Source organism: Trichogramma pretiosum, unplaced genomic scaffold, assembly GCF_000599845.2.
Source record: "Trichogramma pretiosum strain Unisexual culture from Peru unplaced genomic scaffold, Tpre_2.0 scaffold4, whole genome shotgun sequence".
NCBI lineage: Eukaryota > Metazoa > Arthropoda > Insecta > Hymenoptera > Trichogrammatidae > Trichogramma > Trichogramma pretiosum.
The window spans coordinates 2,576,069-2,602,823 of NW_019641688.1; the positions used below are offsets into that span (position 1 = coordinate 2,576,069).

Genomic DNA, 26,755 nt, shown 5'->3' on the forward strand with positions numbered 1-26,755 from the left:
CCTTTGGAATTCGTGCGCGCTTCTGTTTGTCTCTCGCTGGCAGATATACGTCGGTCGAGTTTATCGTTCCCTCTCGCTCTGGCTCTCTCTCTCTCTCTCTCTCTCTTTCTCTCGGGCTTTTACAGCACATAGCATAATAGAGAACGGATTCTTTCTTTCGAGAAGGAGACCAGATGTGCATCGAGCGAGAGAGACAGAAAGAGGTATATACGAATGGTATACTAGGAGGAGAGAGAGGAAGGGGGATACTCGAGGATACAGTACGATTATATGTATATTGCGGAGTTGTGTTCACGATCCGAGAGAAATCAAAGAGAGGAGGGCGCGCGAAGTTATGCTATACAATTACACACATACACGGTACATACACACACATATAACAGGCTCGTTTCAGACGTGCGCTATCATGGAGATTCTGCACCTCTGCTGCGGGCCCGTTGAAGATACGATACATCAGGCATCGAATTTCAGATTAGAATGTCGCCGCGCGTGCTCGACGATACGTGACACATATGAGTCATTTCACGTCAAGTCTCCTAGCGCGGTGCCCGAGCGGCATTATTAATCGAAATTGCTCAATTTGTAACTCGCCAGAAAAGCACCTAAATGCACCCAGAAAAAATATGTGCCATATGATTTTGATAGGAAATTTCCTCAGCTTTCCGATGGTAGGGTCAGATTTTCCGAAATTTTCACTTTTCCCCGGAAAAACTTGACATAAACTTTCAAACTCAAATATCTCAAAAACGGCATTTTTAAGATTTTTTTAAATAGTGCCAATCGAAAGCTGAGAAAATTTCCTATCGATATGCAAGTTTTCAGAGAGTACTTTTGATAATTATTCAATGAAATACAGCGACGAACGTGTAAAAACGTGACATTTCGGCCCGTGCGGCAGCTGTTCCCGCGCGCAGTACCCCGCGCGGCGCAAAATCTCACGTTTTTACACGTTCGTCGCTGTATTTCATTGAATAATTATCAAAAGTACTCTCTGAAAACTTGCATATCGATAGGAAATTTTCTCAGCTTTCGATTGGCACTATTTAAAAAAATCTTAAAAATGCCGTTTTTGAGATATTTGAGTTTGAAAGTTTATGTCAAGTTTTTCCGGGGAAAATGGAAAATTTTGGAAAATCTGACCTCATCATCGGAAAGCTGAGGAGATTTCCTATCAAAATCATATGGCACATATTTTTTCTGGGTGCATTTAGGTGCTTTTCTGGCGAGTTACAAATTGAGCAATATCGATTAATAATGCCGCACGGGCGCCGCGCTAGGAGACTTGACGTGAAATGACTCATATATATATATCTGCGAAAAATCGGAGCGCAGCAGGTACTCGAGAGAGGCACATATGGGATAGCAGCGGCGCAGGTGGCTGCAGCTGTTGCTCCTTTCTCACGCGTTCAAAACGGGATCATGATCTTTCAGCAGTGTTAAAACACGCTTTACGATCGTGTAAACATTCGGCGTGTTTTCGTCGCTGTTACTTACGTGCCTGTCAACGCAACATCGAGCGATTTTCGAGATCGAAGGTCGCGCTCGAATTTTGAGATAGGGTCTTGGGGACATGTTAAAAATGCGTCGAATGCCACGATTACAGATTTTAAAGCCATATAATAATAACTCATTTACTCCTAGGATTTATATAGGCGTTCGATTTCTGTAGATGACGATTATAAGCGTATTAATGATCTATGTAAACGACCTTGATTTTTTTTTCAGATATTTCAGATCGCCACATCCTTCAAAGAAAATTATTGAAAGATAAAATAATTTTCTATTCTAATAAGCGTACGAATTTCGAAAAAAGATCGACTCATATTTTGACGTAATCTAAGACAGCAAATGTTACCCCGAAACATAGATTGAATAATTTCTGCACAAAAACAAATGTTTATTCGAGTTCAATTTCCTTAAAAGTTTTTGGTTTAATTGGTCAAGTAGGCTTTCAGCTGATGTGGAATTTTCATAAATCACGACGACATTTAAAATAAATAAAAATTTACTTGGTTCACGGGGAAAGTCATTTGTAATGCATAGGTTTAATTGACTTGATTTTTTTTTAATTCATTATATTTTTGGAAACTTGAATTTTGAAGAATTTTTTTATGAAGGCGTATCTCTAAACATATCATTTATTAAGGTTCAGGAAAGACGATACTTTCAAATTTGTTTGCAGCATCAGAACTGTCAAATTAGAAATTCGGAGAACGTCGATGTTATAGTCATATATTTTAATGAAAAGAAAATCACTGAGGTGACTCTAAGACCTTCATTTTTAAATCAAACGTGACTCATATACGTATAAAATAAACTTTCATTTAAATCTGAATAAATTTACCATGGCTATTTTATATAATTTTTTGTATTGTTGCAAACGTTTAGTATATCAAATGAATCAGTCATATTATTCTCCTTACATGCCTTTAAGTGAAAATATAAATTTCAAATACATTTTACGTTCAAATTTCTTACTTTAATTAATAAAGCACGATTAAATTATTTAAGATCTATTTCATTCAATTTGATGGATTCTTCATAAGATTTGGGATAGTTAAAAATAAATTAATTGCATAAAAATGACTATAATATTTTCAAACGTTAAGAATAGAAAAATAATTGAGTTTTATGAACAAAATTGTTACTTATTAACGATAATTCAGAAAATAACTTTTTTGTGGCCATTTCAGAGCAAAAAATTGAAACATAGTGGAAGAATTATGTTCTTAGTCAATGCATTTTTAGTATTGCAAGCTTCGGTTAATATATTACTTCTTTTAATTATGATACTTTTCAGAACCCCAATTAAAAATTTTTTCAGGTAACATATTTAATTAGAAGAAGAAAAACGTTAGAATTAGATGGTTTGCTGAGGTTGTATTTGGATTTGTAATTTTGTTATGTACATTATCAGTATATTTGATATGGATACTACAAGAAAAAAAGGTAAAAAAGTTAAAGAGGTCCAGATTCTGGCCCAAACTTCAAATTTTTAAGCAAATTTTCTGAAACTTCTATTAAATGAAACTCAATAGAAATCATAGAGTATCAAAAAGAAGGTTCCTATAGAGCCCTTTAAATAAATCGCCGTTGCTTATGAGTAAATACAAACATCATCGAAGTGTCCTGAAAAAAAAACACCTCATTGAAGCGCCGCGAAAAAAACACACCTCTTCGGAGCGCCGTGAAAAAAAAACACTCCTCCTTGGATACCATGAAAAAAAACACCTCTTCGATGCGCCGTGAAAAAAAATACACCCCATCGTATCCAAAGAGGGTTTTTTTTTCACAGCACTTCGATAAGGTGTGTTTTTTTCACGGCATCCATTGTGGTGTGTTTTTTTTCACGGCGTTTTATCAGTATGATTTTTTTTGTAGCGTTTTTCACTGTGTTTTTACTCATAAGCAACGGCGAAATTATTAGGAGAAGTTTCAAACCTTTTTTTCGAATTTTAGGCTGGGGTCCGGTTCTCTTTAAAAATTAAATTTTAACGAAAATCATAACTTTCTTCTTTTTTTTTAAGATTCGGATCCTTAAAAAAACTTCTTTGCTGAATATGATCATTTAAAAAACGTAAATGAAAAAATAATAACGCTAAAAATGATGCAGAAAGGTTATAAAATTGGTACGGTTCTTGCATGTAAGTGTAAAATTATGTCAATAGATTTATTAACAATTTTTCTTCAGTATTCTCACGTAACTGCATTTACTTACGAATTTCCTTATACTCAATTAACCCTTCCCTTCCCAAATATTACAATTGTCAAGAAAAAAAAACAATAGAATAATGAACTGTACTATTTGAAAGTTAAAGTGCCTGCATTTTATGATTTTAAAATAAGAATTTTGAGTTTCTCTATCAAATAATAATAAAATTTCGAAAATAAAATATAAAATATCTGTTTGGGGAAAAATGATTAAATAATCTTTTATAACAATTATTGATCCTAAAATAATTTCTTATCTATTTAATTGTAGATGTGATGTTTGGTTTTTATTTTGGAATTATATTTTTAGTATTTATAATAATTCTATCAATAAAAAAATTTTTTCATATTTCACATATAAAAATGGATTTTTTCATCGACGAAAATACAATTTTTTACTTTTATTTGATTTATGGAATAATCTGTGTGTATGCAGATAGGTTTAATAGCTGCAGCAATAATAGTATCATTTATTATGTTTTGCTATTATATTGTTAAAAAATTCACTTTTGTTTGGTACGGTCAGAAAAATGCTATTATTTAAGAAAGAAATTAATTCAATTAACAAATCTTAATATATATTTTCTTTAGCGTTGAAATTAAAACATTGAAAAATCGTCCTCGTACTTTGGAAAGTTGATATTCTAATTATTGTCCGCACGATTCGTGGCTTTCGAACATAGCAACTGAAAGAATTTGCGATCATAATAATTGCGTAAAGTTGAGTAATGAAAACTTGTGGCTGTGGATTTTTTAGAGTTCTTTAAAAAATTCAATTTTTATTTTAATTAAAATCAAATAAAGACTTTGATTACTAAAATTAAATAATTTTTGTATTGCAGCTTGATTCAGATTTTCAATAAATTTTCAGCGCTATTCGTTCTTACGGTTGTAATTGGTATTATGACTGTCTTGAGCTTTTCAGGATTTACAGTAAATATCATTTTGTGGCATAATTTTAATTTTGATTTTTATTTACTTTAAATAACCTTTTTCGAAACACACTTTTAAAGAGTATGAAATTTAAATTTTATTTCAAAATATATTCGCTTGTTAGAATTTTTTTTACTCCTCAACAACGTGTACTTTGGTTTATTTGTACTATCGTCAATATCTCAATAGAGATTATTATAGTTATCATTGCAATCTCTAACACTACGATTTAATTTATAGTTTGTCATTTATGTAAATAGTTATAAAGAGCTGTGTGAAAAAAACGGCATACTTGGATGAAAATAAATGTACCTTTTGTTTATAATACCGTACTTATAAAAAAATTCTCGTCGTAGGTGATTGTTCAGTTGAAGAAAAAAATGTTTATGAATGCTCTTAAAATGTCTTTGGCCTTTCTGGGATGTAAAACGATGCTTATGGCAGTATGTTATCCAAGCCAACAGATAAAAGATGCTAGTGAAAATATTCGTATTGCATGGTATGATATCTTATATCTTGGCCCATGTGCAGAAAGGTATATTCTTAACAAAAAACGTTCTAAGTATATTTTATTAATGTAGAACTTAAGTAAGTATTTGCTTTTGAGTTTAAAGTAATACCTTTCTGCACTGGAGCAACGATGTGATACCGATAAGACCAAAACTTCGATTTAAATTTGATTCTATAAAATACAAATAGTTACAGCAGTGGTTGGTATGAATTCAAACCCGAAATTAGATCTCTACTGATACTGATGATGGTTAGATCCTTGAGACCATGTTGCCTGATGGCCTGTCGCGGATTCCCGGTCCATTTGAAAACAGTTACATTTGTTAGTGCCTCTAAATATTTCAAAATGATTCGCATTAATGCCTCATTAATGTCCTAAAGGTTGCAAAAACTAGCATGTCATATATAACAGCTTTAATGGCAGTTCAGACTTGAAACAATGGATTAAATAATGTTTGCAGTAGCTGATTGTACAATTATACATATTGTAAAAAATTAAAGAAATTTCGCCCATTACTTGTTAATGTATATCAAAATCAATCATTGGAATCGTAAAAAACTTTAAAAAATATTCATTCATAAAAAGTAGGAGCATCACTTTTTTCTTCATAGACATCATCAACAAATGTCGTTTTCTTAATTGTAATCTGTTGAAGAAGATCATAATTAGTGCAGCTTATTTTTAGAATACACGTCTTAAAATCTTTTGCAGATCAAAAAATCAACCACTCCTTATTTTCAGTCACGTTTTATTTAGGAAAAATACAATACAGAAAAATTTTATTTTTCAAAAAAAAAAAAAAAAAAAAAATGAAACTTTTTCTTTATTTGAGTTTAATATTTAACTTTTAACTTTACATGTGTAAGATAATAATCTATAATATAATTCTAAATTATGATAGGTACAAAGATTTTTTTTATAAAATAGTTATAGTCGGTAATATTTTTTAACCCGAAAACCTTGGGTGAATTCTGAAGATATTTTTATATAATTGAATAATACACGAGGATGTCCATATAATGTACTGGAAAATTCAACAATACTCAAGTTATACATTCATGGTCAATGATACAGTCGTACAACTACACTAGTAATTGTTTGCGATTTTTTAATAATTTTTATGAATTCGAATTATCATTACTTATTTTTTCATGTATGTCAAAAAGGGCATTTGAGGAATAATAAAGATGATCGCAAAACTCGTACAAGCAACTGTTATTATTAGATGCTGTAATAAAAATATTGCATTTATCAGCGAATAAGTTTTTTTTGGTTTTGTTTCAGGTTGTATATCTTATCAAAAGGAGAAAAATTATTGGCACGGTAGCGATTGCCGAAACTTTATTTCAACTTACTTTCTTATTATGTCCATTCGTCATTTATCTTTTGATTGTTTCACAAGATGGAAAGGTACAAAGTTAAATAATACATTTGAAATATCTTAATGACATTAATGACATTAATGCTTAATCCTTAAAGGTTCGAGTTTTTTATCAGCGAATGTTTATCAAGTTACTTGAATCAAATGATGGTGATGAAAAAATATATAGATTAAAAATTTTACAAAAAGGATATCAAGCTGGTATAGTACTTGCCTGTGAGTGAAATTAAATAAAATAATTAAATCGAAATTATTGGGGTCTTACTATAGTTGGAATGTATTAAGTAATGAGTTCTTCGTGCTATATTTATAGAGAATGTTTGAAAAAAGTAATTCTATACAAATTATTCATATTTTAAGCTTTATTATAATTTTCGTGGATAATGTCGATTTGAACATTTTTAGTAATTTTATACACAAATTTTTTCTTTTGTGTCTTTAAAATTTCTCTAATATTTAATGAAATTACTCATATTCAATTATTCTAAATAAAATTATAATATTTAATTATGCAATAGTATGACAAAAAATGTCTTTTTTCGCACATTTTTTAGTGCGCAAAAAGCGTTTTTGGACACTTGTGTGCGGTAAAATGCCCCATTTTGGACACGGGTGTGCGGTAAAACGCCTCATTTCAATGAACGTATTTTTCGCCTACTATTGCATAAAATTTTGTATGCAACACGTGCCCAGCTTTTTGCGCACAGTGTGCGGAAAAGGATACAAGTGCCGGCCATGTCGTGTTATTGCATGCAAAATTTATAGCACTGCGTGGCATAAGTTCACATTTATGGCACGCTTTTCTGTGGTATAAGTCGCATATTCTGGCACCGCTGCGTTCCCAGCTATTAAGTTATTAAACTACGCCGTGCCAAAAAGTGTTACTTATGGCTCTTGTATCGTAAATTTCTATTATGGCATTCAAATTGAGGCACTATGCTTGCAATCTCAGACTTCGAAAAATTCATATTCCAATTTTTATTTGCACAATTTTTGTCTTTCGAGAGAAGTAATTAGAAGAATTCATGATCACAAAATATGTATGAAGTTCAGTGATGAAAATTTTTTCAATATACGTTTATGCCGTACGATGTACAAAAATCTCCAAAATCATATCGTCATTATTGTGGATTTTAGTAAAACTAAAAGATTTTTTTATAATTACAGCTTAATGCAAAATTACAATGATTTGGCTCAGCCGATACTTTTTTCGATCATAGCAGGCATTCTCACTACTCTGAGTCTTGCGGGATTCACGGTAAAACTTCAATTTTTCTTTCAAGGTTCTTTCAACAACTGAAGAGCAAACATTATAAATGATATATTTTTTAAAAAACATAGATGGTTATTCAATTAAAAGAAAAAATTCTTTTAAATTTTTTCAAAATGTTTTGTGCCGCTGTAAGGAGTCAATTGATACTCATGACTCTGTCTTTTCTTAACCAACAAATACAAGATGCAAGCAAAAATATTAGTATTAAGTAAATTTCGCTTTAAAGTTAATTTTAAATGCAAATAGATACATCAATTGTTGGTATGAGTTCGCCCTCAAAATTAGATCTTTACTCTTACTGATAATGGTTAGAACTTTAAGACCTTGTCACCTGATGGCTTGTCCCGGAGTACCGATCAATTTTCGTACGGTTGCATTCGTATGTGTATCTAAATATGTATATCTAATAATGATTATAATGATAATAATATTTCTGTAATGATATTTATACCTTCATTGTATATTTTACAGGTTCTAAAAACAGCTACGTCATATATGACAGCTTTAATTTCAATGCAAGATTGATGATACATTTTTTTTATTATAAATAATAGTTTCAAATTTTACGTGCAATATTTCTGTAGGAGAGCTGTGAAAGTTGCCGATTAAAAAGAAAAAAAATTCTCCGAAAATTGTTTATAAAAATTGAAATAATAAACCAAACGATTCGTGCATAAACTACTGTAAATACATTTACTTTCCTTCATGCATTTACTCGTACAGTTATGCAGTTGTCATATGTGTGCAACACGCGTATTTTATGGTTACGGATTTCAAGTCATAACGATTTCTTCAGAAACTACAAACGGCGGGCATTTTTTATGAACTATTGTACTGAAAAAGTTCGTATTTTATTAATGATCGTTGTGGTTATAGTAGGTGGTTTTGTTTACTTAAATATTTTTTCAAATTAGAATATGAAAGATACTTCTTCATAAAATATTAATCAACGAAAAAACTTGATATAGAAGTCCTTGTAGATAAATGTTGAGTACTAATCGATTTGAAGTTTCACAATAAAAAGTAAACATACTATACTAACAATTACTATTATGAATAGTCGGTTTAGATTGACAAACTTTTTGCTGGTTCATTATTTAAAATAATTTTTTCACAAATGGATGACATGAAAACTACTTCTGAATTGGAAAAATTCGCCTCTCAACATGTGTACTGGATTAGTGTAATGTTAAAAAGCCTTTTTTGCTGGCCCTATAGTAATAATAAAGTCAATTTGATTGCTACAATTTTGATCTGTGTTAATTTGATTGTAATAATAGTTTCATCGGTAAAGATTCATCCTTTTTCGATACTACGTTTTATATTATAAAACCTTTTTATTATCTAATGAACATTTTTAAGGTTTTCTGCTGTTACCAAGAGATTGAAAATACAGAAAAAACGGACTTAGCTATTTTAGCAGAGATGCTGTTTCAAATAGTTACAGAAATATCGACGTTGTTTCAATATATATCTGCAACTTACTTCAACCAAAGGGTAAAATTATTACAAATTCGGATAAATTAAATAATTTCAGATTTTATAAGATCAAAATTATTTATAACCTTATATAAGTGAAATGAAATTTTTTTATTAATTCAAATAAAGCTTAAAATATGCTTGGAAACTGGTTTTCATATATATAGAACAGAAAAAAATGAAGTAGAAAAAAATATTTGGTTAACATTTATAAAAGTTGGTTACCAACTTGGATTGTTAGGATTTTGTACGTAAAAATACCTATTAATTTTTTTTGATTTCATTGAAAAGATTATACCTCATTAGAATTTTATTTTAGGTTTTGTTTTTGCTCTTTTCATTGGATTTCTTTATGTTCCAGTTATTTGGAATTTTGTTTTTTATAATATAAAAACTCCACTTTTATATGCGAAATTTTTCGATGATGACGATGCATATTACGGCTATATATTCATATACGAAACTGTAGTAGTTATATTTGTAACAAATTTTATAGGAAGTTATTTGTGTGCCTTCATATTTTATAGTTCCATTATATTTTTAAAGGTTCAACGAACTTGGTAATTACACAAAAAAATTAAAAATTAGCTGCAGTAGCTTTGATTTCCACCATAAAAAAAATATTTAAACATATCCATTTAATTTTAGCAAAACTATTTGGAATTTAAAACATCATTATCAATATACTTTCAATCGTAAATCAAACAGCAGCATTGAGAAAAAGTTAGTTGAAAGTATTAGAAATCATAAAAATTGTCTCAAGTTAAGTGTCAAATTGATGAGCGACAAAAATTGAATAAAAACAATGCAACTTCATTATTTCAAATTTTAGATTATTTGACGCAGTCAATAATTTTTGCCGACCAATGTTGTTCATCGTTATGATTCATATTCTAATCTGTTTTACTATGATGGGATTCATTGTAGTCAATTACAAGCATTTTTATACTGAACTATAAAATTGTCATTAAATTAAAAACTTTTTACGTAATTTTTTAGATGGTGGCTCACTTAAAAAATGGATTAATGATGGGTGCTTTAAAAATGGCTGTTGGTTTAACCGGATGTATAGTTATTTTATCATTTGTTTGTTTTCCAAGTCAATTACTAATTGATGTCAGCAATAAAATTAGATTTGCGTGGTATGTATGTAAATTAATTTATGTTATCAAGGCCCTCTAATTTAATATTTTATATTTTCACAGCTACTCTTGTAATTGGTATACTTGGAATCCAAAAACTAGATTAATTTTACTCATGATCATGATTAGAACATCAAAACCATTTAGTTGGATTGCTGGCCCCGGTATTATGTTAAACTTTCAAACCGTGGCTTTTGTAAGTTTAAGATATGATAACTTGTTCAAAATAAAACTAATGATAAAATAATGAAAACTAATGCTTCTTATTGAAGGTAGTGAAAACAGGACTATCATACATAATGACAATGATGTCTCTTTACTCATAGAAAATTACGTATACATAGAGTTATGTACTTAGTATTCATTAGATATAGTAATTTTATGGGACTAATTAATACGACAATTTTTAGGAGTTTGTCATAATTTAAAAGCCATACTCTGTTTTCCAAGCCAAGTATTATAATAATTGATGAACTTCGAGATAATTATGTACCAAAACAATAAAACTATATTCTAACGAGTCTTTACCCCACATTTTTTACCGACAGAGTCGAAAAATTTGTTTAATTTATATCTTTTTTTCTAAATCGAATATCGGAAAACGTCTCTGTGGGAACATTCGTTTTGTTGCTCTAAGTAGCTGGTAAAAATTTTAGCTAATTCCACCGACCAGATTTTTCGGAAAACGTGTTTGAAAATTTTCACACGTTTCCCCTGCTTGAAATTTTCAAATGCGTTTTCCGAAAGATCTGGTCGGTGGAATTAGCTAAAATTTTTACCAGCTACTTAGAGCAACAAAACGAATGTTCCCACAGAGACGTTTTCCGATATTCGATTTAGAAAAAAAGATATGAATTAAACAAATTTTTCGACTCTGTGGGGTACAGACCTCCTTAATTTAATCTTGAATTGCGGAAATAATATTTTTGTCATTACAGCAAGTAATCTTTTATGTAAATATTAGTTCGTTTTGATTATTTTTAAAACCATTTTACGTCTCCAAATTATTCATATAAATTATAAAAATTCGTTTTCAGTCATGCATCATGAATTTCAATCGATCTTTCCAGACTGCTATACTTTAGTAGGCCACCAAGGTTTTTTTTTATAATTCTTTTCAGTCTCCGAACAATATAATCACATAGCTTGAAATAATTTATTAATAAGACTTATATTACATCGTTTACAAAAAAGGCTTTTGTAACGTTATACATTCACACTTATTGTAAAAATTATATATACAATTTTAGAAATAATTGGTATAGTTGCTTGAAAGGGTCCATCAAGGATCGTATTAATTTTTTTAGTCAGTTCAGATTTGTTCCAAAGAATCATCGAATGGTATTTTACTTCTAAGTGTGATTAAAAACTATACATGCAATATTAATATGACCTCTTTGAATTAAAAAAAAGATTAAAATTTCATGATATTTATCCATTTATTTATATATTATAAATTCATACAATATTTATACAATTTTTTCGTACGATATTCATTGTGAACAAATTCGCTTCATTCAAACTTCAAAATTAAAAGGGACCCAGTAAGCAAAAAGTGGCGCAGTAAAGATAATCCAACGATTTTTCGAAATCAAAATAATAGAAATATTTAAAAGACATTTATATTCGTATGTATAAGATGTTTGATAAGAAAAAGATTTTCGAATTAGAAGAGTTCTTATGGAAACACTCCTACTGGGTTTTAATGATGTTTAAAATTCTATTTATCTGGCCTTACAATTCATATAAAATAAATCTAGTTGGTAGAATTTGGGTTTTCATAAGTTCTATAATAATTATTTTTGCTATGGTATTAGTACTTAAAATCAATTCATCTTTATTTACTTGTGTTCATAAATTGACAATAAAAAAACTTTCTTAAGATCCACCGCTGTTATCATGAACTTCACCATCCAACGGAAACAAACTTACTTCTCTTAGTTGAAATTCTACTTTTTTTATTGACGGTAATGACAATGATCACTTTGTACTGGATAAGTGTGATATTTAGTCAAACGGTAAGTGTAAATTACTAAAATATATTTAGAATTTATACAAAAACGGACATTAATTAAAAATTTCAAGTTTTTTAATTGCATGTATGCCTTTTTGCAAATATTTGAAGAGGAGGAAAATATAATTTTAAAAAATCGATGGCTAAAAACTTTAAAAACTGGTTATAAAATTGGAATGACAGGATTTTGTAAGAAAATCTTATTTATTTTTAAGTTATGTAATTTTTCCACAATTCATCTTTTCAGGTCTTATTTTCACTATAATGACGAGTTACATTTTTGTTCCTGTTATTTGGAATTACATGATTCATAATACAAAAATTCAAACTTTGCCCACAAAATTTTTTGAAAATGACGATACATTCTTCCGCTCCATTTTTTTATATGAATCAATATTTTATATTTTCTTTGTCGGTTTTATTTCAATGCTGATATGTTCTCACATAATTTATAGTTATGTTATAATAATTCGATTTCGGCAAGCAAGGTAATCAAATGTAAAAATATGTTATCCGTTTTTTAGATTTGATAGTCAATTTTAATGCATATTCATTATTATTCAGTGAAAATTGTGAAAGTTTGAAGTTAAATGAACCGTATAGCTACAATTTGATATCACCTTACAATGACATTAAAGATAACTTGATTGCAACCATTCAACTTCATAAAAAATGTATCAAGTTAAGATTTAATTACATTATAATTATTTTAAGATTTAACAAGATCAACAATTCATAGTATTTCATTTTTTAAGATTACATGAAGGCGCTAATCAAATTTGCCAACCAATACTATTTATTACTCTGGGTCAGGCAGTACTCACTTTTACTGTGTCGGGATTTATGGTACTAACACGATTGACTAGGTTCAATATAATACGATAAGTGAAAATCAATGTGATTTTATGTACAATTACATGTTTCTTTACTAGTACTTATCCGATTTTATCGAACCAAAGTAACTGGAAAAATGTATATATTTCTATGTCTTACCGATTGTGCATTTTTAAAAAAAATGTTATCATTAAAAACCTTATTCTTTTGGCTATAAAAGTAAATTATAAGCATAATTAACTAATTTCTTCAGATGGTAGTACAAATAAAAAAAGGGCTTATAATGAATGCCTTAAAGATGTCAGTGGGTTGTTTTGGAAGTATTATGGTTTTAATAATTTGTTGCTTTCCAAGTCAATTAATAAATGATGCTAGCAATGATGTTGGACTTGCATGGTACAAAAAAACTCAAAAACATTAGGTACTCGTTTCACGTATAAAAAATTCTGTTAATGAAGTTATTGCAGTAGCTGGTATCTGTGGAAACCTAAAGCTAGATTAGCATACCTTCTGGTTATGATAAGAACGTCGAGGCCGTGTGGTTGGAAAGCTGGACCTTTTTTTGTCTTGAATTTTCAAATGGTCGCTTTCGTGAGTAACTTACTAATGAGTTGAAAAAATACATGCATTAAAATTGTCTATTTAGTTTTTATGTAAAAAATGAAGGCTATGAAAACAGGACTGTCGTATATAATGGCTTTGATATCTCTTTACTCGTAAAAACATTATGCTGCAAAGAATTGCATCTAAAATGGAGGCAATTGGCATCATTATCACATGGGGACACTTGGAGTAAACTAATGCAGTCATAGGTACCGTTTTAATTATATACTTCAGATTGTGCAAAAAAAAAAATAATGGAAAAATATTTATAATATAAATGTCAATTATTCCAAAAAACGATTTAATCCTTGAAAAAGAAAACAAATAAATAAAAACAAAAAAATTAAATTTCTGAAAGCGGAAAGAAATTAATTTTCATTTTCACGTTGACTTTGGGAGCGATCGTGTACATTTAAAAATTAATAACTGCAATAAAAATTTTATTTTAAGATTGATTTATATCACCCACGCCTGCATGAAGTTTTTTTCACTTTGACGTTTTTGGGCGCTATTACTGCAATTTGAAAATGTTTGCCGTCAGAGTAGATGGCGCTTTAGGGTAAGCATTCTGCTTTTGTACTAAGCAGTAGTTATGTAAAGTAATTTTGTATGTAAAGCAACATAACAGTGATGCATTTACATTGATTCTTGAATTAATTTATTTAATTTTCGCATTTTCAGCTGTGCTCTAAATATTGTTGTGTTTACTAGAAGGTTTTTAAATAGTTTACAAATATGGGTCTTATAAGGTTAGTTGTAATATTTGGACATATTCAGTGATTATAAACACACACTTGGGTGTTAACATAAATCCCAATTTTTTTGTCAAATATGTAATTTGACTTTTTCTTTTTTAGAGTTGCAATAAAAAGTAGCATTGCTGGAGGTATAACATACTATACAGTTCAAGAAGGTCTTTGGTCTAGCCCAGAAGATTCAGCTAAACTTTATGACAAGTTGTATAAAAACATCAGTCCAATAATTCAGAAAAATGTACCACAAGAAGTTATCAAAGAGGTAAATAAACTTTATTTAAATAGTATATCACTTGAAACATCTATTAATGGTCTTTCAATTTTTACATAGGTTCATGAATTACCTAGTTTGGGAAATATGAGATCTTGTGCAGCGTCTTATTACAATAAAGGAGTTTTAGCCACGTTCCAATTTCTAGCTGATTTACCAACACATATTTCTAATGGAGTTGACAGAATCAAGCAGGAAATTGAAAAAAGTAACTTATTAGGCAATGAAACAACAAATACCCCTAACACTAAGTAGTTCATTCTTGGTTTAACATAATTTTAATCGATTACTAGGTACTAAAATTGCAGCAGCCGACGAGAACTGAAAAATCAAACATAATTGTTTTATAGTGAAGTGTAAAATATATTTTTATTTTTAGTTGATTCTATATTGAATCAGTTCCTTCAGAAAAATAAAAAATTATTTATAAAACTGCTGTGATTATCTGCCTGTAATAAAATTATTTACCAAAAAAATGCAGGATAAAGAAATAAATAACAAGTTTTAGTTTATGTTATGAAAAAGAAATATCATTTAAAAAAGCCTCTTATACAGCAATTTACATTTATGTCACTTATAAGCATTATTTTCAACAATCACTGAAAACTTCAGCGTAGCTGAAGCTCTTTTCGCTATTATTAAATTATAGAGGTAATTTCATATGTATAAAGCTTGATACAACTTTTTACAATTATCATCAATTTATAAATTTGATTGAAAGTCAAATTCATTGTACAGTAGCAATTTTTTTCCATTTTGTTTTGTTGCAGCGCTGATTATATGTAAACTATTATGTTATTAACAATTCATTTAATTAATATTCATCTAATAAACGTTAAAAATCATTTCTTTCCTTGGTTTTTTCATGCCACTTGAAAGATAATGATTTCTTCCATAAAACATATGACCATTATAAAAAATCAATGACAAGAAAAACAAGTGGCTCTAGCTACTTGGCTAGAATTTTCATAGTCTGGGCAACATTTATCTAGCTGAGGGTAGAGACGTCATCGACGATAACGAAGGCGGTCCTGAACTAATATTAAGTTTATCAAATTCTTCATCAGCTTTATTATTTTTGAATTCTTGTTGGCAAAATAGAAATTTATCCCATTCATCCATTCTTGGGTGCACGATATGCTGCAAATTAAAAAAAGGATAAATAAATGTACATCATAACTTTACCGCAACGAGCGAGACGATTCATTTTACGACTTACCTCGGCTACGTCGTACACCCAAATCTTGCCGCTGTCATCTCCCACAGTAATGTGCATACCGTTGGATGACCAAGACACCCTGTTGAGAGCGGGCGAGCCATCGATCGTGATACTGGCCGCAGGTATCTCGGTGTCCTGATTCAGATTCCAGAGATCGAGTTTACCGGAATCATCGACTGCGGCGAAAACGGCTGGATGGCTGGGCGACCAAGCTACGTCGTAAACGTAGTCGCTGTTGTGCTCGAAGGAGTACAGTGGCTTGTTCTCTTTCATGCTCCAAAGTTTGATGGTCCAGTCGACCGAGGAACTAAGGAACAAGTGGGAAAAGTCGATGCCACCGGGCACGGCGTGCGCGTCGACGCCCGTGATCGGGCCCATGTGACCCTCGTACATCTCCGTGACACCTGCTCTCGTACCGTGACGACAAGCTGTGCAAAAAAGGAGAAAGATTTAAGATCAATGACTCAATCCCAAGTGTAAAATGCATATGGGTGAGTTGAGTTATAATTACCAGAATAAACAGTTCCATCTTCGCTACCAACTACGAAATTATTTACATCGCCGTGAGGGAAGGCCAATTGCGTCACTGCAATCTGTTTCGACTGCTTGTTCTGCAATTCGAGCATTTCCTGCGGCTGCGACAACATGTCCAAGCTCCAGGAGCACAATTTTCCGTCGGTCGACACACTGATCAGATTATGCGCATTTTGGGTACCTACGACTTGCAAACAATACACCGGATGCTGCGAAAAAAGAAACAGAGTGAAGTCAATTATTAACTTGCAAACCTTATACGTCGTTCAAAAGCAAACACTTACGGTGTGAGCCGCAGCCGAGAGCGGCGTGCGCTGAATGGGCACCCTCTTCTGCACCCTGTTGTCCCAGAGCACCACCTGGCCCGAGTACGTGCCGCCCAGTATGAGATTCGGATGGAACCTGGCGAAGGTCGTCGACATCACGGGCGACTGACAGTGGAAGATGAACTCGGGCGTGGACTTTTTGAACTTGGTGTTCCAAACGAGGCAGACGCCGTCCGGGTCGTGGGGCGTGTCGTCGTTGTTGTTGTAGGAGGCGACCAGCAGCTCGGGGAACTGGGGCGACCAGTCGATCGCCGTGACGCAACGATTGCGCGACCAGCGCTCGTCGAAGAATTGCCGATTTAGCCAGAGGCACTGGTGGCTCTTGTCGTCCCTGTAATAATGATACGCATACGTATGAGTTTTGGTATGTGGGGATGAACATTTTCCATTTATTTTTTCCAATTTAAAAAACTCTTACATTCCATCCTCGCCGTCCATCGTGCCCGTGTAATCTGTGTATATGTTGACGGATTCGGCAAGCGCTCGCTCGACTATTCTGCTCGATCTGTCGATGAAACGTTTGAACTCCTCCGATATCATCAGCATCTGTTTTTCCTCTTCGCTTAACTCTCTCACTGCGAAAAGATCGATTGAATTTTTAGAATAAATATTAAAAATCCTCGTTTATTTATGGCTGCTGCTGCCCATCATTCAATGAGTACCTTCTTTCAGTTTTTCTTGTTCCTTCTGTTTCTCCTCCTGGGTAACGGCTGGTTGGACCTCCTTGACCTGGGGCAGTCCGTGGGGAAGAATACCAGGTGGCAGTTTGCTTTGAAAGCCGTCCATGTGAGGCAGGCTGTTCTCCTCGTCCTCGGCTTGGCCGTCGTCATATGTCAAAACTGTGGTGAATAAGTCGGTTCCGGGCAAGGGCTCGAGGCCCAACTTTTTTTTTATACGACTAAAGCTAAGATCGAAATTAACTCTAATGATACCGAACGTATCGCGGTTCTCATATAGAAAACTTACACGATAATTACAACACATTTACATACGGGTAAAGAATTTTGATGGGACCAATTACTTTCGAAGTAATGGTTACTCGAGATGATCGTTTGTCCACCAAATTCTTATAACAAAGTTTTTTAATATAATTTTATAGATACGATCTCCCAAGATTACCACTTCTTCTTTTAACAAAAATTATTACAATCGTTTGGATAACAAACGAAAATGAAAACAGCAAAATAATTTTAAGGATGTATCTATACACATTGATCTTTGTACGTTAAGGGCATTCAAATTAAAAAAGTAACGGTAACAAAATGTCTCTTCTACATTCACTACTATAAGGGAAAAATTATTTAACAATCGTATTTACTTTTACAGTTACGTGAAAGTATTAAGATTGAATTTTTCAAATTATTTAGTGTCTGACGAGAAAAAATGTTTGAAATTTAATATAAAAATTAAAAAAAAGAAGTTTCATTTGATAATTCGCTTATTACGTGGTTGAATGTCGGAACGAAGCATAAATTGATAGGTGATAATAATGCGAGAAAAAGAAATGTGGGGATGTTTGTATTATAATGTTATTGTAACGCAACTTCCTGAGTCTCGTAATAAGGAAGTGTGAGACTTATGTCTTATCACGACAGAGACGCTCTAAAAAAGGAAAGGAGCCAAAGTAAAGGTAACAGTGCATTCTAAGGATTCATAAAGATGAAGTGCTGACAACTTGCAGGAAGATGGCGAGGTAATTAGTTGGTACGATTTAGCGAAATCAAAAAAGATTACTGAGAGAGATAAGATGTGACTACTAATAGATCAATTTATGAAAGAACAAAATAACAAGCAGCATGCCTGAAAAAGCTAACATAATTTTTTTTTGAGAAAAACGTACTAATCTATCTACCAAATTATTTTCCTTACAATAATATAAGTACTTAGTCATGTATAAAACATGCCTTTATGTGTTTACTCGATTAATTTAATTCTCATAAGTGCAAAATGACACTTAATGAATATTAAGAATTCGATGTCAAATAATCAATAATAACATATAATGTAACAAATATACTTCGAGTTTCTCAGAGATTCACCTACCTGTAAACTCGTCCTCCCATTCTAAACCAGGGTTAAGATTGTACTCGTCTTGAATGAGGAAAAGAAAAAATCAAAATCAATTCGGGTTCGTAAAATTTCATTTAAATTATACAAATACAAATGAATTTCATATTAATACCAATGCTCAAATTTTTATTCATTTATAAAACAACAATTGTGAATTTAAGATATATTTCAACTAGGAACTCATGGAAAAACCTCAATTGCATTGATAGTAAAGTGAAATACCAATGAATTAGTTAATAGTTAAGACATTATAACGTAAAAAATCACGTTTTTCAATTTTTTAACAGAGGATGTTTATTCTATATGTGATTTTTCCGAAAATTAATAGTTAGTAAAAACGATTTAAACATCCGAATAAACACCCTTTATCTTTACTTAAGACTATATTTCAATTTGCAAACACACATATTGGCATGCAGAAACCTTCTTTTTAATTTTAAAAGCATGTATGGCAAAATCTCGATTCTTTTCCATTCCAAACAAAAGATATACATTTTATAAACCTTTAGCAAATTTAGTGTATTAACAGCAAGCTTATGCGGTAATGCCAAATTTATTTATGTTAATTTATTAGTGCAATTTTTCTTATGAACCAATTTACAATCGGTGTTTTGGATTAATTTAACAATAAAATTCCCCTGATTAATAAGTGTTAGTATTTGATTGCAGATCTTCAGTGTCACTATTTAGTGTCACATTACACCCACACCTATAAAAAAATGCCCTTTTCCAGAGTTAGTTGATTTTGTATCCTCACCACAGTGGTTAATCTTGCCTTGAATTATCATCTATTTATATATCAATTTCTATTTAAAAAGTAAACTGAGTACTCTGGAAGGTGCGTTAAGTAGTGACAAGTGTTACAGAAGATCTCTGAGAAGATGAAAAATATTGATTTTAATTCGATCGCTCCTGAGATTGCAGTAACTTGAAAATAAGATGTAAAGAAGATGATGATTTATTTGGAAAGTTATTTTCTGTCGCCTAAGATATAAATCAAGTGTGTTTTTATAATTTTATTTTAATTTTTACTCAAAAATTACGGGACAACGTTTTTAAATTTTCTTCGTTTTTTTATTCCGTACGTTTCCTCTTCCACGACAGTAAACGACACACACATTTTACCCTATCGTGAGATTATAGGCGTATATTGACTCAAAATATGAATTAAAATTGAATAAAAAAACTATCACTGATAAATAATAAAATTGTTCTTTTAATTCTTGATAATATCGTTACCAACTCGAGTTTGCAACGTTAACTTTAAATTATCCTCAAGCTAATTTGAAAAAAATCGCTGCGAAACAATAAAAATATTCAACTTACCGTAATAGTCGAATGCATGAGCTGAGTAGAACAATGAAAAAATCGTACCAGATTAGATTTCTATTTTCATCGCGCTACATAATTATTAAACATCCACATTTAACGTATTTATCGTGTACATAAATGTTTTATAAAATTTAAAACTCAAAATGTACACATTTACTAACATTATAATCAATATTTTTTCAAGTTATACATTAAATGTAGATTTTTATAAATAGTGCAAATCAATTGAGCATTACTTATAATAAAGTGCCGGGATTCAATCAGCGCTCCTTTGAGGAAACGTACATATTCAATATATTATTCACTTGGTAATATTTTTTTCTTTCATATGGCTCCTCCGAAATTAGAAAAAATCTTTATCATGTCTTTTTGCTGTTACTGGACCCTCGTGCTACGACGACGATAAAAAATAATTTAAATTGCATGGACACACTCGTTTTTTCGAGTGTTTCAAAAGTAAATTTGTGTATATAGTTGCAATATTCATGTTACTATATGCATAACTTACGAATTATCAGAAAAATAAAACACGCAAAACTCATGTCAATGTCTTGTCACACTTATACCCACTTCTCAAGTTACTCGAGCACTTATTAATGCAAAAAAATATCGACTTAGCGAGGTGAGTATACTTTTCAATGATTTTATTAACAAACGCATTCAATAAATCGGCATTCCTTATTTGTGTGACGATGTTTGTGAAGTAACTTAATAATAATAAATTTCAAAGCAAAATCCCACTTCCTAATCAAAGCGTATCTATGTACAAATATTTGATACTGCCAAATAAGAAAAAACGATAATTCAAGCTTCATCTTACTACGTTGGTATATAGAAGTTTTTAATATTTTTTCCAACAAATTGTTGGCGAAAGACATTAAAATCTTCATATAGTACTTCATGATATCTTGAATTAATTTATGTAGCAGGATCATTGCAGCAGCAAATATGATTCATAAGTAATGACTATTTATTTAGAATGTTAATGAGTTCAAAGCTGATTACTTCATCCCTTGATAAAAAATATAAATAATGTTAATCGTGGCGACGAAAATTTGTAAATTTTTTTAATAGTACTGCAGTGAAGCTTTTGAATAAAACAAATGTTCGTCGTTACGAAAGCAAAGCAAAACAAAACAAACTAAAATCAAAATCCAACTGTGCACTGCTAAGAGTGATTTTTAACTACTTTATATATATTATAGAAATATAATTAAGTGATAATACTTATTGTTGCGGTACCAAATAAAATTCCCTCAGAATTTTATAATATGAATTTTGTTGAAATTAATTTACGGGAAAATAAATCAAATCAACAAAACGAGAAAAAAAAAGAAGACGAAACATACATAGGTAGCTAGGTGCAGACCCACCTTTCCTGGGACGCCACCAGTCGGTCTCAAAGTAGCCTGCGGAGCAATAATGAGTTGGTGTTGTTGTCGAACAGGAGGACATGGTGTATGTGGAAGAGGAGGCGGACAGTCCTTTATTTAGTTAATTGTCCAACACCCATATTCGCACACGATTTTAAATTAAAATGTTATGGTTTTTATGCGTCAATCGTGATAGAGATGTGTGAGCAAGTTTTCTTATTGTTAATCGCATGAGTTTGTTATATAGAAATCTTGTTACGAAAAATACGAAATACAACACCATTGATCAAGCTTTAAAATTTGTTATAATACCAACGTACAATCGGAAGGAAGAGGAATTAAACTTTTTTTAATTGAATTAGTGATCGATTACTATTTGTACTTATAAAAAAGAGATCAGTTATCCACACCATTGATTTGTGAAAATAATGTACCATTTGTCGAAGGAATTTCATCAAAAAGAATAGTGTATTGAACGACAAACACCAATAAGTGTCATGTTTTAAATTAAACTTCAAACCATACTTGAATATTTTTCAAACTCAACTGCTACGTTAAAATATTTCTAAAGGTTTTCAGTTTAATTTATCATGATAAATACACAAGAATGTTATTTTTCTTTCAAATGAAATAGGATTGTGATTGTTACATCGAGGAATTTCCATTTTCCGTGAAAGAATTATTTATGAAAAAGTGCTTATCCCTCAGCCATTTCCTTTTCCGACTTTCACCATCATATTGTTAATTGTCTAAAATTATTTACCGATTTTAAAAATTTCAAACCGAAGGATACGAGTGGAAAATAATTAGAACTAATGGTTTATTGGTGCTGGTACCATTAAGTAAATTTTCCGATAGTTATTCATTTTTGGTGCTGATACTAAGACAGTGAGAAGGAAAAACATTTCTAAATCTATTACAAACATTGTGACAAGTTGAAAAAAACCTAGCTGGTTTTTCTAGTCAACAGAGTTATAGTTTCTAATTGCTAGCATGAAAATACTAAATTATTTAAGTTAGCGCGATGACAGATATTCAATGAAAAGTTTATATACGAGCCGCTACCGTCTATACAGTTATTTCCACCTTTTAGAACTTCGATTATTGTGTATGCCATATAATTTATCGAATTTGATAATTTATCACGAAATTTGTGGACGTTCTATCATTGAGCCGATTTTAGTAATGAACGTTATAATATTTTGTATGCGCTTTTGATGAGACTGATGTGAACAAACAATCAATGATCTGACTGAAAATACTTGCATAAAACTAACTGCATTGAACTGATACATTTTTTGGGTGGAAGAAAAAATATCATTGATTCTTTGTTCTATTATGAGTAATCTTTGTGTGAATATGTAAGTTTCCTCGCCAATATAAGTAAACTTATCTAGTGATTTGATGATTATAATTAAAATAATTGACAACCTTAAGAGTTAACTATAACTAAAATTGAATTGATACTAGATTATAAAATACCATGTAGACTTCATCAATTAAAAGTGGAAGTCAATTGTTTTAATTCTATTGATTATTTTAACTTATTGGATTAAAATGTTACGTACATGTGATTATTATATGTTGATGTGAAATATGTAGATGAATGTATGAACTTTAATATGATTTTACTGATTTTGGAAAGTGAAATGATGAATCGGATTAGATATCGTTCAAGTTCAAATGTACAAATAATTAAACGTATATGTAAAGTTTATATTAAATTCTTATATCTGTACATTGAAACCACTATTAATTGATTGTTGGTCAATCCACAGGGTCAGTATACACAAAAGTTAATAGAAGTTACATTAATTGGAGAATCAAGTTAGATACACAAAGAAAGGGTCAGAAAATAATATTTTTACAGTCGCACTCCTCCAAAAGTAAAATTGAGTAAATGGCTTGTGATGATAAAAAATCGTTGTAGGTATAAATATTTGGTAAATTGTATATATTGTGTACGTAACAATGTGTAGGATAAAAATTGTGAATGGATGGTATAAAATTTTACTCACCGTCGTGATTTGCATGGACAACGGTTTGCGCCGTTTGCGTCTGCTTCGTATAGACTACCGGTTCTTTGGGTGGAATGTTTGTGTGGGCTACCGACACTATCGTCAACTCACGATTCCGCTTTTTTGGTGCGCTGTTCCATTCATTAATTCAATAAAATATAATTAAGTTAATTAATTCTTATGTCTATAATATATTTTGTAAAATAAAAATGTATTTGATGAACATTCAATTTCATTAATTCATCATACACATGCAACATCATTATATCAATGTTTTTATACCTGTGTGCTGAACTTAAACTACTTGGTTGTAAACTGGCATCTGGAGTCGCTGTGATACTCTGCTCCGGTGTAGCTAGAGAATTTGCACTAGATAAACTGGATAGCACCTCTGTTTAGAGAAATCAACATTATTTTGGCGTTAATGTAATTATAAGAAATATTATGATATCAAGGTATTACACTTAAAAATAAAATATACCTGAAACAGGAGCTACCCCAAGTGATGACAATAAGGCATCCACTTCTCTCTGTTGATCTGTATTTGTGCTCGCTGCTCTGATTCTTGCTTCTTCAACCTAGGAAAAAATTGTCATTTCAATAATTGAAGTTTTATTGTATTTATTTCAATTATTTATTATCCCTCACATCTTTTTGTTCTTTTTCTTTTCTTCTCCTTTCTTTTTCTTCTCTGATGGCTTGGAGTTTAGCCTTCTTCCTCTCCAACTCTGCTTTCCGATCAGACATCATTTTGTACAATATCTGTCAAAGAAGATAACAACTAATAAAAAAAATTTGTCAAACAAGAAAATCTTTTACAGACTACATATTAAAAGCCAACTACTTTGAGTCACTGCACTTATGTATGGTTATTCAACTGCAAGTAAATTCTCAAGCATATTTTTGTACACAGTCTACAGCATGTGTCCCAAAAATAGAAAATCTATAAATTAGCTTTAGAAAACTTTAAATTGTCCAGTGAAATGCAAAGTGAGTTTTTATACTGTCATACAAATAATTTTAATTTGCCGTCACTTTTCCATTGACGGATGAAATACGAATCAAAAGAAAATCAACCTGTCACAGGTATGTAACAGATACTAACGCGTGTGTATATATATGTACACTGCAATGTGTATATAGATGTAGCGTCGACGTAGTCGTACAGTCGGTGTTATATATAGTCAGTCAACAGTCGTGGTCGCAAACTTATTGATTTTGGGCAGTGTCTTTCGTACGCGCGATACTGCCTATACAGTGTCAACGCACTTCCACCCACGAATTCTCGTGCGTATTAACGACTTGAGCTTGTTCGTTTTTTTTCACTGGGTCTGCAAACGCGATATACTCACATCGTAAAATTAAAGTCCGATTTTATTGAAAAAGAATTGTTTTATCTCGAGAACGCCGATGTAATTCGCATGTCTACCCGCATAAACTTGGGGTGTGCTCTTTCTGTTGCCTTGCTGCTGCAGCACTGACTGCCGATTTGTATTGCAGCAGCAGCACACAGCAGCAGTAGACAAAAAAGCAAAAACAATCTGTGGGGGCGCGAGTATAGCAGGCTATATAATACACTGCGGGGACTGAGTAATTCGCGTGGCATGCAGTGCAGGCACAAATAGCATAATTAGAATCTCATGCGTGCTGCTGCTGCTGCTGCTGGAAAGGATGTAAAAGTAGGAAGGTGTGCGACGCTGCACATACAAGTATGCCGTCTGGCATATACATGTGAGCTATCTCTGCATGCCCATATACACGAAGGAATGTCATAATAACTGTTACTCCGTCTGAGCCGGAGATTATGATGTCACTTTAGAGATGCCACCAAGAGCACTTACGCTTCGTGTTTATGTATTTGATCGTGTTCCAGATGACTCGGGGAAGAGATAAAACTTTCTTCCTTGTGTATGGTTGATGTTTTGGAGTCGTTGTCAAAGAATCAAGCTTGACAGTAATCTACGACGCGAAGCACTCATGTATTCACAAAAAAAAACTTATTTTCACACAGGAACGATACGTCTGACTGAATGATGTACGCAACAGAGTACACACACGGCGGCACACGCGTCGTGTCGAGGAGCGGCGAACACGCCCGATCCACTTTTTTTCGTATATATACAAGACTCAGCTAAACTCGCGAGTTTGAGGTAACATGAGAAAAAAGTTCCCTAGGATGTATGCGCGACGTTTGCAGACGAGTCGCGACTAAGAGAGGTTACTCGTTACAGTCTCGAAATCACCATTATAATCGCATATTCGATATCTGCACGCGCGCAACATCCAAACGACTCCCTTTTTTTCGGATGGAGAAGATTCGCACGTTCGGTGTGTGTACAGTACACATACATGTATGAATGCATATGTGTATACGTGCTATATATGCGTATGTAGTCGCTGATACATAGGATAATGGTTGATGGTTTAACACGGCCACGACGCTGCTGCTGTTGCCGCTGCGGCGGCGTAAAATTCGCAAATCGCCGCGGCGGCGTGCAGAAAATTTTGCGCGCGCACGCGCATAGCCTTCAAAGCTTTTTGGCAGATATTTTTAATTTACTATATTATACTTGTTAGTTCTTTAGTGTTTTCTTAATCTTAAAAGATATCTCCACTTAGCAGAAGTATTGATGAAACAAAAAAATAAATAAATAAATAAATTTGTACAAAATAAAGTTTTTGTATTTTTCGAGAAAAAGTATTTATTCTCATTTTTTATTTACTCGTTAGCTTACAACCCCTCGTTGAGATATTTTCAATCAAGATAGTCGTAAAATTCTGTAATCTGCATGATAAAAATGGTTTTAAAATATTTATCGAAGTTCCTATGGGTAATTAAGTATGTAATCGAATTTTTTCCATTAAATTTATAACATATTAAGCCACGTCCGTTTTACTGTAATTATTAAATATGCTATTCATGAAAAATTGAGAGCGAGACTTGAAATAAAATCAAATCATAAAATTTTTCCTTGA

At 31.7% G+C, this 26,755-nt stretch overlaps 2 protein-coding genes across 15 annotated transcripts; one reads left to right on the forward strand and one right to left on the reverse strand.

The window, feature by feature from the left end:
• Positions 1 to 14,434: 14,434 nt before the first annotated feature.
• Positions 14,435 to 15,752, forward strand: LOC106656147 (MICOS complex subunit MIC13 homolog QIL1). 2 transcript variants are annotated; one of them, XM_014376839.2, is made up of 4 exons: positions 14,435 to 14,488; positions 14,563 to 14,630; positions 14,739 to 14,898; positions 14,968 to 15,752. In XM_014376839.2, exons 2-4 carry the CDS (start codon positions 14,617 to 14,619, stop codon positions 15,160 to 15,162), a joined length of 369 nt encoding a protein of 122 aa, XP_014232325.1. In that variant the 5' UTR covers positions 14,435 to 14,488; positions 14,563 to 14,616; the 3' UTR covers positions 15,163 to 15,752. The 2 variants fall into 2 exon arrangements, with proteins under 2 accessions (XP_014232325.1, XP_014232326.1); XM_014376840.2 differs by lacking the exon at positions 14,435 to 14,488 and having other exon boundaries at positions 14,497 to 14,630; positions 14,968 to 15,115; positions 15,201 to 15,752.
• A 97-nt stretch (positions 15,753 to 15,849) lies between these two features.
• On the reverse strand, positions 15,850 to 26,156 carry LOC106656261 (cytoplasmic dynein 1 intermediate chain-like). 13 transcript variants are annotated; one of them, XM_023461725.1, is made up of 14 exons: positions 25,621 to 26,156; positions 24,428 to 24,541; positions 24,261 to 24,357; positions 24,062 to 24,170; positions 23,780 to 23,910; positions 21,762 to 21,872; positions 20,383 to 20,403; positions 19,030 to 19,077; positions 17,649 to 17,825; positions 17,405 to 17,561; positions 16,945 to 17,317; positions 16,638 to 16,869; positions 16,127 to 16,554; positions 15,850 to 16,047 (listed from the first exon to the last, which is right to left on the reverse strand). In XM_023461725.1, exons 2-14 carry the CDS (start codon positions 24,527 to 24,529, stop codon positions 15,892 to 15,894), a joined length of 2,142 nt encoding a protein of 713 aa, XP_023317493.1. In that variant the 5' UTR covers positions 24,530 to 24,541; positions 25,621 to 26,156; the 3' UTR covers positions 15,850 to 15,891. The 13 variants fall into 13 exon arrangements, with proteins under 13 accessions (XP_023317493.1, XP_014232586.1, XP_023317499.1 ...); XM_014377100.2 differs by having other exon boundaries at positions 17,649 to 17,801; positions 25,621 to 26,154; XM_023461731.1 differs by having other exon boundaries at positions 21,762 to 21,797; positions 25,621 to 26,153.
• Positions 26,157 to 26,755: the final 599 nt, after the last annotated feature.

Excerpts from the sequence above, each read along its gene's own strand:
- LOC106656147 (XM_014376839.2), top strand. Across the intron at positions 14,899-14,967 it reads CACAAGAAGTTATCAAAGAG|GTTCATGAATTACCTAGTTT; the intron begins GTAAATAAACTT and ends ATTTTTACATAG.
- LOC106656261 (XM_023461725.1), bottom strand. The coding sequence starts at position 24,529 with ATGATGTCTGATCGGAAAGCAGAGTTGGAGAGGAAGAAGGCTAAACTC. Across the intron at positions 24,171-24,260 it reads TGGGGTAGCTCCTGTTTCAG|AGGTGCTATCCAGTTTATCT; the intron begins GTATATTTTATT and ends TTCTCTAAACAG. Across the intron at positions 16,870-16,944 it reads TCTCGGCTGCGGCTCACACC|CATCCGGTGTATTGTTTGCA; the intron begins GTAAGTGTTTGC and ends CTTTTTTCGCAG.